We start from the raw sequence: 12,468 nt of genomic DNA, 5'->3' as shown, positions 1-12,468 counted from the left end.
GTTCAAAGTGTTATACTTTGACAGATGAACGTTTCTAGCCTTTTTACACCATTCTTAACAATTGTAATATTTGGGAGAGAGCTAACCGCTAAATTCAATACACCTGCAATTTGTACAGTTGCTAAGAGCTTTGAAAACAAGCCTGAACTTCTGAGAACACATGAACAGAAATCATCTGTTATCTTTGAAGATTCGCTTTCACGAAATGGCAATAAAGTTCTTTTTTCATCTTTAATTCACAAACATAGTTGGTTTCAAGCAACAAAGGATTTCTCACCAAAGCCCTTTGGTGAAACTTTTCATACAGTTCAGTCGGTGAGAATGTAAACGCATGTTTTAAGCAAAACGATTAGCAAATGAACAGGAATATTCAATTTCATCAGGGCAATAAAGGACCAACCCAAATTCTACAGGTTGTTGCAGCAATGCAAAAAAAGTCACGTTGCTTATAAGGGTCTTTCTTCTTGTTCTAATTCTCACTGCCATGAAAACATCCCAGTACAAAATGTCAACAGTTGTCTCTCATGTTACTGTATATTTGATCTTACACCAGCTCTGAATGATGATCTGGATTAATTCTTGTGTGACATACATCATGGTTTTTTTTACATGACTTCACAGAGTTACAAGAAGAAGAGAGAAGGTCAGGAAAAGGTAAAGTGTGAGAACTTTGACAACCAGTCGTGTTGGTGTGTGCGTAAATTCAGGTGGCAGTCTACGAGTACATCTTGATTCATCTTCACATTGATGATTTGTCTAAAAAAAAAAATTGTATTGCAGTGTTTCTGTGCTCTGAGGCTTGAGATAAAGTTTTACCTGACGGATGGCTTCAGAGCAGTGTAACAGTGTATTGATTTGATTTCTTCCTAACATTTTCAATAAAGACAAAGACGGTCATTAGCGTCAGCTTTTTTATGTTGTTGTTCTTTTTTCTTTTTTTTTTTTTTTGTAAATTTCCTCTTGCAGTTTCTAGTTTTTCAGTTTATCCATCACCTCTGGCAAACTTTAATTGACATAGTACTGAGTAGAAAACTTTATGGTTTCCTAAAAAGAGGTTTCGTATTTTTATTTTTTTTTTTCACATCAAAGGAGCATTTCCTTTCAGTCGTCGTGTGTCCTCTTACAGGAAGTAATGATTGGAGCCCCCGTGGAGAATGTCTTTGGGGCGAAAGCATTCCCCTCAGAGTGATGTAAGGCCCCGGGTGGCCAGCAGGGAGGGGATAAGAGATAGAAGAGCCAGTGGGAGAGTCTGGGCTGTGGGCGGGGGGTGGAGGGACGGCTGGCTGGATTGCAGATCCTCGCAAGAGTCACCCTTGCACTGGGCCTTCTCACACAGTATGCCGCCGAAACCGGCCGGACATTGGCAGCGCTGGTGGTGGTGACACACACCACCGTTCTGACAGCGCAGGAGCACGTTGTCACACACTCGAGCTGCAGGGAGCAGAGAAAAAGAGAGGTGAACATGCATCGCTTCCCATCCCCCCCCCCCCCCCCCAGGAAACACTTTCCAGGAAAAAAATTGCATCCATCAAGATGATCATCAGGTTGCTGTGTGTGTGATTGTTTATGATGGGCGCTGGCGAGAGGCTCAGTGGTGTCTTTTAAGGACACCACAGGGGATGCTAGTCCCACTGTAATATTGCAGAAGTGATATGATTAATCATAGAGTGAGAGGTGGGATTTGGGGCAGGAAATATATCTTTGTGTGACTCATTTTTCAGCGTGTGACCAAAATACGAAAATACCACTGCTGACTTTTGGCAAATATCTGGCATGACGCTACCAGTGAAAGTCCAAATGCTGCCAACACAATCTCATGGCAATTCCTAACTATTTTACATTTTGGCAAATTGGTGGCTAATTAATCTGAATTTTATTAATTCATAATTATATTTTTGGTCACACTTTATTTTAAGGTCCAATTCTCTCTATTAACAAACCATAAACTACGACTTTTGTCTCAATAAATTCCTAATTTGCTGCTTTTTAAAAGTTAGTAAGGTGGTTGTTATGTTTACGTATTGGGTATGATTAGGGGTGTAGAATATGGTCATGCAGAATATGTGTTTTAATAAACAGCCAATATGTTAAAAATAGGCATGTTAATAAGCAACTTGTTAAAAGTGAGAATTGGTACTTATACTAATGTTTCCTTTTTTTTTTTCTTAACCTTCATCACCTTTCATTTTCATGAGAATGGGTTGATGCTGAATTGCTGGTAACTCCAGGTAGATTAGTGCTTTTTAGCATGTGAAGGTAACCGCAAACTCAATCAACACCCACTGTTAAATGAACAGTTCAACGATGCTGTGACACTTCTGATGCTAGATCCATAATCTAATCATTCCGAAATGAAAAATAAACACCACATAATTAAGATTCAAAGCTTTTCCACCCCCTCAAATTTCAAGTTTAAATTCAATACAAACAGGGAAGTGGTGTGCAATGAAATGTACGTCATGGTGCCAATCCAGTCTGAATTGTTCTAATCCCCCTCCCCTTGACCTGTAAACAAGCTCTTTAGTGGAAAAAAGATGATTGCCATTGCATTGTACTAGCTTCCATTATTGAGGAAAATATTTGCTTTGGCAGGAGAGACAGGACTATTTGCTCAGAAACTGGGTGTAATTACATGCTGCTTTCTTTATTCAGATGTATTTCATCTTGGTCCTCTGAGAAGCAGGGGCAGAACAAAACTAAAGATAACCAACAATGAACAATAATCCTACTAAAACCCCATTTAAACCAGCCAGCTAGGTCTTAGCTGGTTTATGATGGTCTCCCAGCAGGCCAAACTAGAGTTTAACTGGTTTAGTTTTTTAGCTGACCCTCTAAAATCAGTCTAACCAGAGGTGTGTTGACCATACATAAGATGTAACTTGCAACTTAACTAACATTAATAACACTGCATTATTGGAGAAATGGCTGTTTGTCTAAACTGCGGTAACTCTTCACAGTTGTTGTTCGAGCCATGTTGCTTCAATAATCAACAACTGTTGTTAATGACATCAAGCAGGCAGTGGAGTAATAACTTTGAAAAATTAATTGGTTCAAGATTGAATTCATGTCAGATTATTGTTGTAAATAATCAACATGGCATCTGAGGAATCCTTCGCTATTTGTTCTCCACTGTTTTGCTTTATTTCCAGATGTTTTATCCAGTTGCAAGTTCTCTCTCACATCATACTTCTGAGCTTCCCGCGGTATTAAACCACTTATACACACTCTTCATTCTCATGACATACTAATAAAAGATAATAAAAGAGTTTTGTACATATATAAAATGAAAAATATAGATTGTACTACATTAGCTTGCTTAATTTGTTTACGAGCATGAGCTATTTAGGCCCACATGTTGAACTAACAAGAAACAATGTTTCTAACCACAGATCAAGAGCTGCATTTCCAATCACACGACTTTCTGAGGCTGTTGATGCATGTTCATTGGAACTATGGTTTTTTTTTTGGATAAATTGATTAGTTTGAATGCAATAGATAACGACAAAACTTTCGATCTTATGTAGTTGGATATAGTCAGGGAGACTATAAATCACTAATGTAATCACAATTAAAAGATGCTATTAGGCCCAACATAAGTGTGTACAATATAGCATGGCCACAAAAAGATTGCTAAATAATACTTAAACTTATTATAGGACACATTTGTAATTTATTTTTAATAATGATCGGCTGTGTGAGCTGCACAGTGACATGGTGAAGAGGTTTTTCGCATCAAAATTGTTGCTATATTGTGCATTTTAGCTCTGCTGGAACAATGCATCAATCAATCAGAAGCATATTGTACATATTATTATTAAGTAATATACATCCACAGAGATTTAACTCATTTTATTATTTTCACTCTATTTTTCCATAGTTTAAATATAGACAGTTTTTCTGCACTATTACTGAAATTCTACTATTATACAAACAAACAGAGATGCATCACTTAAAAAGAGACACTTTTAAACATTTTAAATGCTGAGGGCAGTTTTAACACTGAAATATCAGTTTTTTTTAAATTTTTTTATCATATTTCTCCACGAAAAGCCCATCTGGCATGGTTTAACTGGTGCTCAGAAAAGCTCAGTGTCCAGTTTTGAGTGACAACTCTGGAAAGATTTTGCTGGGATTTAAACTTTAAATCTCCAGGCTTGGAGTTTACTTTGTTCACTGTGTATGGGATTATCCAAATGCTGACAGGCCTCCAGAGGACCCTACAGAGCTATTGTCTTTCCATGAGCATCTGTACCCAAGATTAGATTCGAGCGAAGGGTGCGGTTCAAGTGTACCCAGAAGACAGACCCGCTGCTGCTGCTCCTTTGACTGCATCTTTCTTCAAATATGTATATACGCACCGAGGGAGCATTGAACACACAGACACTCACGTCTGTCCCGGTCTTCATTTTCATCGTCAAAGACGTGCAAGGTCATCCGTCACATGTGGTGTACAGTGGCATAGATTGCATTTGCACTTGTGTTGCGCTTTACCTTCTGACCTAAGAAAAAACGAGAGGTGTGAACCCTGGCCGAGGTTTGTCTCTCCCTGGGAGACATTTGTGCTATATCGCACCTTCGCCGATTATAGTGACTTTTTCACACGCTAACAGAACAGGAAGCTCCTGAGTTGAGTAATAGTGACGCATGTATGCGACAGATTTATTTTTTCCCTGACAGGTCAGAGAAGAGGTTTCAGTGCTCCTTTTTAAGATGAACAATCTCAGAGTGGTGTATGAGATTAAAGACCTTCTTTAGTTTAGTGTTAATGCTTTAGATTAGAATAATGGGGTGTCATAAATAGGTAACTATGCAGGAAGTAACTCAGTACTATAGTAACACTTCAGCTATTACTGTCCTATTACCTAATATGGAAACAGGATTAACTAATTGAGGACTGAGATAGTTCTTAATTAGGTAATCAGTAATGTCTAAATGAGATTAAAGTAAACACAATATTAACAAGTCTTTGATGTGAACAATTTTTTTTGTTTTACTGTGAACATGGTCATAGAATACACTATTAATTAAACCAGTGTTACATAGTTACTCTGCAGGAAATACTAATGATCTGGAGCATTATTATAAATTGAAAAAATTCACAGTATATGGTCCAGGTCACTAGAAGTTACTGCGGAGTAACTAGGTAACACTTGGCTAATTAGTGGTGCATTCTATGACCATGTTCAAAGTTCTGGTCACATATCAGATATGTTAATGTTGTGTTTAATAATTAAATGAGCAATATCACAAAAGTGCTGTAGGTCACAGCATGCTGATATACAGCCATATCACATGGCTACGAGTGTAATATTGTGTATATACAGCAGTTTTATGGCATGACTGTGTAAATACATAGGAAACAACAACGGAGTGTCTTTAAAAACCCTCTTTAGCCTCCATTACTAATTCAAAAACATCAGTTCAATTCAGTCAACAATTAAATTTACACAAAATTAATATCTCATGTTTAACCACTATAGACAAATCAGAGACAGCTGCACATTCCAGAAGAACTGGCTGAGGTAAGGCTGCTCTTGGTGGGTTTATAAGCACTGAATGCCCGCTGACGCCCTGGAGCTCACATGTTGCTCCAAAAACATTGAATAGACATTATCTTTATTAACAAACCACATATTTGAAGTCTGTACAAGTGAATTCTTGTCTAAAAACTACACTGTTTAAAACAGCGTACTACATTTTGTGACCGTATTATTTATAAAATTATAATGGATTTGAGATCCTACCATGACACTCGCTATGAGAAATGCTGCAAGTGGTTTATACATGATACGAATGGTGAAACGATTCTGAGTTCTGATATCGCTAGAATGTTGCACTCTTGTTGTATAACTGTTGTATAATTGGTAATATTTATATTCATAGATATTTATTAGTTTGTAAATGAGTTTAATTGAGTAATTACTGATCACCTACTATGGAACTATCCCTGCCTTAAATTTGCGATTACTTAATCCAGTTTCCATTTTAATTAATAGTTTTAAGAAGCTTAAGTGTTACTGTAATTGCTTTTAATTTGCTATTGATTTATCCATTTTTTATTTTAATTAATAGTTTTAAGAAGCTTAAGTGTTTTTTTTGGACATTAATTTTACAATTTTACAATTTTACAGAAGTTAAAAAAAAATTTTCTAGTTAAAGGATCTTTTTTTTTTTTCTTTTCACTGTTAAATGTAATCTTTAACTAATATCAACAACTATCCACTTTCCATACTGTGCCTTATTATTGATGATAGTTTTTATTGTTTTATTTTTTATTTTTTCAGACAAAACAGTATATACTGTATAAATCTATTTATCTAGCTATCTGAAGGCACATTCATACGTGTAGTTGAATTTTATTTAGCATTGTTTTTCCCCCCTTGCAGAACAGAACAGACCTGTAAGACATTTTCAGGCTGTTACCCTCCATTAAAAAAACACAATTTTTGAATAAAATAAAGATAAATTTCACTAATAGAATATTGTGCCTTCTGCTCATCATTTACAAGCTATTTTACTGTAAGTTCCCATTTATCATACACTGCTATCAGCATTTACTACTCTCTGACTCATTAGCAAATTTCAGTCTCAAGTGCACATATTTTCCAGCACACTTTTCTATCCTTTTTTTTAATGGTCAGTGATGGTTTCTCAACTTTATTTATCTGCTTGAGATATTATTCTCAATCAAGTCTTTGAAATCTGTGTACATAAACCTACCGCCATCTCATGTTTTTTTCTCACATTCACTATTCTATTCCATGAAGAGGCCAGGCAGAAGAAAACAGATACTTGAAACTAATTACATCTGAGAGGTTATTAGAAAAGCCTGATATCCGGGAGGTCATCATTAAACACTACTGTCCACCAGCTGCTTACTAAAAGAAGGTTTGGATTTAGAAGATGTTAGACAGATTCTCACAATCTCACAATCCTCTGTTTTGTTCTGCTTCTGGTCCTGATAGAAAAGAGACCACTCTGTCACTCACAATCAGCAGGAGAGCTGAAAATGAGAAGCCTTCAGTTTTTTCAATTCTCTTTTCTTAAAAACCCCATGAAATCAAAATTTATTTTAGTTTATTGTTAAGCTTTGAGACCATCTACATACTGTATATGTAAGCGACAAAATACATTTTAGCAGCCTTTAGAAACTATCAAATCAGTTCATAGCCATGATGTGTTTTTGAATATGACAACGTTAACATTTTTATATGTTATTGTTTTCTAATTCTAAACATATCGTTGTCATCAACACCCTAACAACAAACTAACTGCAGACAATGAGTCACTCAAAACTGTTTCTTGGACAGTCTTTTGAGATTTGAAGGTGGAATGAAATTGTAGAGGAGATCAAAGCAGACACAAACAAAGGCGCTTTGTTAGTATGAGGGTTTGAATCCTCAAGATGGAAAAATAAAAAATAAAATATCTGTGGTTGCATGTTTTATAAGATTTAATGAGATGATATCTGAAAGTCTTACCTTGATTTCGGTTTGCAGCTCCAAGAGAAGAAGCATTCGGTCGAACTTGATGAAATGAAGAATATTAATATTAATCAAAATATTTCTTGGCTTTTGTTCAGCATTATTCATTAATCTAGTGTTAATCTACTGGGTTTCAGTCACTTTTATCATCAGACCTTGAATTAGTATGTTTGAATATTTGAAAGAATTCTGTTTTACATATTAAAGTATTCTTATCTATATAAATACAATACAAATGATGTTTATTATGCCATGAGTGAAAAACTCACCAGAGGTGCCAAGATTATTCGGGATACCTGGGGAAAAAAAAAAGAAAGAACTAGCATGAATTAAACTACATTTACAGAAGCTTTTTAAAAAGTCAGATAAATATGTGATAACCTTGCTTCCCAGCTTCATGTTTTCAGTGAGGACATCAGATATGGAAGAAAAAACATAATCAAACCAGCTCATATGATTCTGGCCACTCTCTGATTGTAATGAGCAGTTCTGTGTGCCACAGTATCATCACTGGCAATTACAAAACTGGGTTGAAAGCTGTTGTTTGTTTCAAAAAGCACACTTGCATTGGCAGGGATCAATGAGTGTTTTTTCTTTTTCTTAACCTCTTGGGCCAGTAGTTCATATTTATATGTATGTATGTATGAATTTATACAAAAACTCTTCTACTACCAACTCTAACATTTAGAACAAATACAAATGTTTATTTTGTGATTAAATGCATACACACAGTTTGCATTTGTCTACAAAATTTATTGTATAGCTCTTTCTTTTAACCGCTAGAGTTCATGCGGCCTGTCAGAGTGTTTTATGTTATTTATTATTCATTAATCAGCGGTGCTGTTAGTTAGCACACATTTTAATAAATGATTTAACTTTTCTATCCATCAGATTCTTTTTTTATATTATTATTTTCAATCATCGGCTATTATGACAGGCCTGACATTTCAAACCATTGCTCTCCAGTCAGTCTATAGGACACTGTTCAAAGAATAACAGCACTGAATATCTCAGCATGCAATTCCTTCAGAACCACAGACCACTGAGGTGTTTTACACTTTATGTGATCTTTTGTATTATAGTTTCCAGGTTTTTAATACAATGCTTAACCTAGCAAAAGTGACTAACAGATATTTTATCGCTACATTATGTTTAGCCCCAAAAGAGTTCAGACTCAGACGTGGTTGAATTCTCGCGTTCAACTCTCACGGCACATCATAGGCCTCATTACAGCGTTAGCGACTCAAAGCTAATTGGGAATTCTGCTCACCTGAGCTATGAATGACAAGTCTGGAAAACAGGCAGAAGTGGACAGCTGGTAGATGAGCTCAGTGTGCATTGATTAAACCAAAACACATCTTATTTATCACAAAAGTACCGAACACACATAATTCTTCGCTTCTCAAGCACCTGTTCTTCCCACATGGGACACAACAAGAGCACAGAATTGAAAATCCTCCTCTGCAAACATAAGATCAAGATCTTAAGGTTCTGCCTGGTTGAGGCGGCCACACACGCATTATAAGTATTTCATGCATTTTTGCTGTTTATTTGAAGAATGAATCTGCATGCAATGCTAATGTGACATTTGTGCATAAATGAACACGATCAATTCCACAAAACTATATACCATAGTACACACTACACATTTCATGAAATGAAATCGGCTTCCTTTCAGTTCATGTTCTGGAATTTAAATTGAATTTGTCACGTCCTGCTGGATGTTGAATTGGAATTTGAATTGGAATGACAGGAAGAGAAATTTACAGAACTGAAATACAAAGAAACTTAATGTAGTCACAAAACATTGTGTTGTTCTTGACTAATGAAAGAGGGAACTTCTTAGGTATCATGTGGTTTGAATTTATCTCGAAACTATTCAGTTCTGTCCTTGCTAGTGATGATGTAGAATCCGCAACTGCTCATTATAATCAGAAAGTTGTAGATACTGTCCAGAACCTTTTTCCCTGCATATCTTATGTCCTCACTGAAATGTAAGTCCCGCTGGAAGGTAAATAAAGCATCAAATCAAATCTTTGCATAGCTATGACAGGAAACACTGGCATCTAACAAAAACAGTTGCCTTACAAAAAACAGTTCAACTTAAAAAAATAAAGCATAAACCCAAATATGAAATAAAACACTTATCGAGTAAGCATGTGTCCTAAACTCCTGAAACATTGGTGTTTCATATTTTAGAGAAGTCAATGCAATTTGGGAATGAAATCAAATAAATCTGTGTGTGTGTGTTTGTGTTTGAAAATATTCAGATATAATACGCTTTGTAATCACTAACATTTTCATAAGTAACTAATTTAATTACACACTTTACAGTTACATTTATTTTGTGATTAAATTACGTAATTCCATTACATGTAACCAGTTACTTCACAACACTGACAAAAACACACTGAGAAATTTCTATGAATAGATATAGTCCCCTTCATAAATTTTAAATGCAATGTTAAAAATACAATTTAAACTCAGGAAATAAATTATTGGACACATTCTCAGTCCTCAACCACGAAGATTAGCATTTTGTTTGCGGCAAAAAAAAAAAAAAGAACAGTAACCCATTGGTTAACTCAAACCCAGTGTAGCCAAAAACTTGTCCCTTTACAACCTTGTTTTATACATAGAGAAATCTCCTCTACAGTGTCTGGCAGTATGGTGCTGGTGTAAAGGCACAGCAGGACACTTTCGCTCTCACACGAAATGTTCCCTCCTGACTCTCTAAGCCCATCCCACCAGACAAAGACATGGATTTCATTTCCTGCTGAATTATTAGACGCGAGGTCACATGCAGCCATATATCTGCATGAGCAGGGTCCTGCATACTATGAATCTTAACAGAGATAAATTGCCCTTGTGATCACGGCAGAAGACTTGATGACAGATGAAAGCTATTACAGCTTGATTAAATTCTGCACTTTCAGCAAATTTATCTTTATGTGAGAGCCATATGTTTCATAACCTCACATGTAATCCTAGCAATGTTGGAGAAGTGGCATGTCGCTGCGATCATGCTCATTTGCAAGAAGGGAAACGATGCAACAGTCGAGGACTATTGATTTCACCAAACCTGCAGGGGCAATAATGTTATTTTGATTTCATATGCAAGCCTGTAGCATTGTGGATTTCTTGCCAAAACAGGTGCTAATATTGCTTTTGATATAGGTGGTCCTTGGTTTCCTCTGTTGGGCACAGATGTGTCCTGGTATTGGTTTTTTAATAACTGGCTGTCAGTCTGAGCTTTGTCCCTGCATTATGAGGGCCTTCATAACGGGGGAAAGGCTAGAGCGATATTAAAGGCTTTCAAAAGCATGTATACTCATACACACCACCTACACATTCACACAAAAGCACTTCAGGTGCACTGAATCTAATATCGCCATAAAAGATCACGCATGCATCACTGCAATGTTGAGAATGCAGAAAAGAACATTCATAAACCGAAATGTCGCTGCCACATTCCTCCTTGCGATGCAGCATCCGGTAAAATGTCCTTTGCTTGGGACTGCATAAGTATATGGCTTGTGCTTGATGGCAGTGACTAAGGTTTGAGTGGACCTGCACTGAGGGGGCCAGAGAGTTCTCCTCCCACCATCTGGACAGTGCCGAGCCTCTTGCTGTCCCTGAGCTACAGTTACTGACTTCATTAGATTTATTAGGGCAATGAGCCCCCTGCCTTGGGTTGAGAACTTGACAGATGTGCCACTACTCAATGCCAAGATGAAGCTAAAGAAGAGGATGACTTCTGGCTCTCACAGGTTGGGAGAAGCACAAACAAGCTAATAACAGGAGATTTTAGAGTTTCTTTCAGGGGTGTCTGAGGAGGCAAGAGTAGCAGCACAGGTGAGGAAATAATTGACAGACATGCAGAAAAATATATTTATTATATAATATTATATTATATTATAGACATTTTTTTAATAGGTCTAATGCTCATCAAAACTGCATTTACAGTATTACTACTACTTACTACTACTAAAAGAGTATATTTTGAAATATTATTGCAATTTAAAGTTACTATATTATTGAAATAAAGTAAATTATTATATTATTAATATAACAATTACTAAAATTAAAATAAATATACTTTAAAATGTATAATCATCACTGAGGTTTAGCCAAAGGTGGCGTTCCTGGACCACCAAGGTGGACATCGTCTGACCCAGGGACCGCACCGTGTCACCCGTAGGGGGAGGTCCGTTGCAGTGCATAGCTCCTACATCACACCCGGGTCAGAACTACCCTCATGTAGCTGCTTCAACACCTTGGCCTGGTAGATTTGCAGGAGGGCCATGGCGTGCAGGGCGGAGGCGGCCTGTCCAGCGGCTCTATAAGCCTTGGCCGTTAGAGCGGACGAGAACTTACAAGCCCTGGACGGGAGACGTGGATTACCCCGCCAGGTGGCAGCACTCTGTGGGCAAAGCTGCATTGCAATAGCGCGCTCGACTGGGGAGGATCTCCACATACCCCTTAGCTGCCCCGCTGTCGAGGGTAGTGAGGAAGGAAAAGGCACTAGCTCTGTTTCGGGCAGAAAACGGTGCCCTCCAAGACCTAGTAACCTCTTCATGTGCCTCCGGGAACAAAGGAACTGGAGGTGGACGCGAGGATCGGTGTGCGGCACCTCCAGGAACCAATCATCCAGCCTCGAGTGCTTGGGAGATGGAGGGGGTTTCCATTACAATCCAACACTCTCGGCAGCCTGGGAAAGCATAGAAATCAGCTCTGGGTCTGACTCGGGCAACGCCACCTTCCCTGACAGAGGCAACACAGCCTAGTCTTCATCTCCAGAGCCTAGCTCATCACCGAAGTAGTCCTCCGCTGCTGTGAGACAGAGGAACTAGAATGGGGCATATCAAGGGGAACTCCCTCTTGTTCATGAAGAGGAGTCTCGATCGCAACATAGCAATGGTCATGTTCTCACAATGAAAACATGAATCATCCACGAACGCTGCCTCAGTATGCTCAAAGCCCA

General features: G+C 37.6%; 1 protein-coding gene across 2 annotated transcripts in view; it reads right to left on the bottom strand.

Annotated features, from left to right (window-relative positions):
• Positions 1-918: 918 nt before the first annotated feature.
• The window catches only part of LOC109075555 (netrin-G1-like), a 76,794-nt gene continuing 65,244 nt past the window's right edge, over positions 919-12,468 (bottom strand). For both annotated transcript variants that reach the window (XM_042717985.1, XM_042717984.1), the window contains exons 5-7: positions 7,754-7,780; positions 7,482-7,526; positions 919-1,431 (exon numbers count right to left, since the gene is read on the bottom strand). In XM_042717985.1, coding sequence (XP_042573919.1) covers positions 1,181-1,431; positions 7,482-7,526; positions 7,754-7,780 — 323 coding nt within the window. In that variant the 3' untranslated portion in view covers positions 919-1,180. The remainder of the gene's footprint in view (positions 1,432-7,481; positions 7,527-7,753; positions 7,781-12,468) is intronic.

Source organism: Cyprinus carpio, chromosome B2 (genome assembly GCF_018340385.1).
Source record: "Cyprinus carpio isolate SPL01 chromosome B2, ASM1834038v1, whole genome shotgun sequence".
Classification (NCBI taxonomy): Eukaryota; Metazoa; Chordata; class Actinopteri; order Cypriniformes; family Cyprinidae; genus Cyprinus; species Cyprinus carpio.
This window is presented reverse-complemented; position numbering and strand designations above follow the sequence as displayed.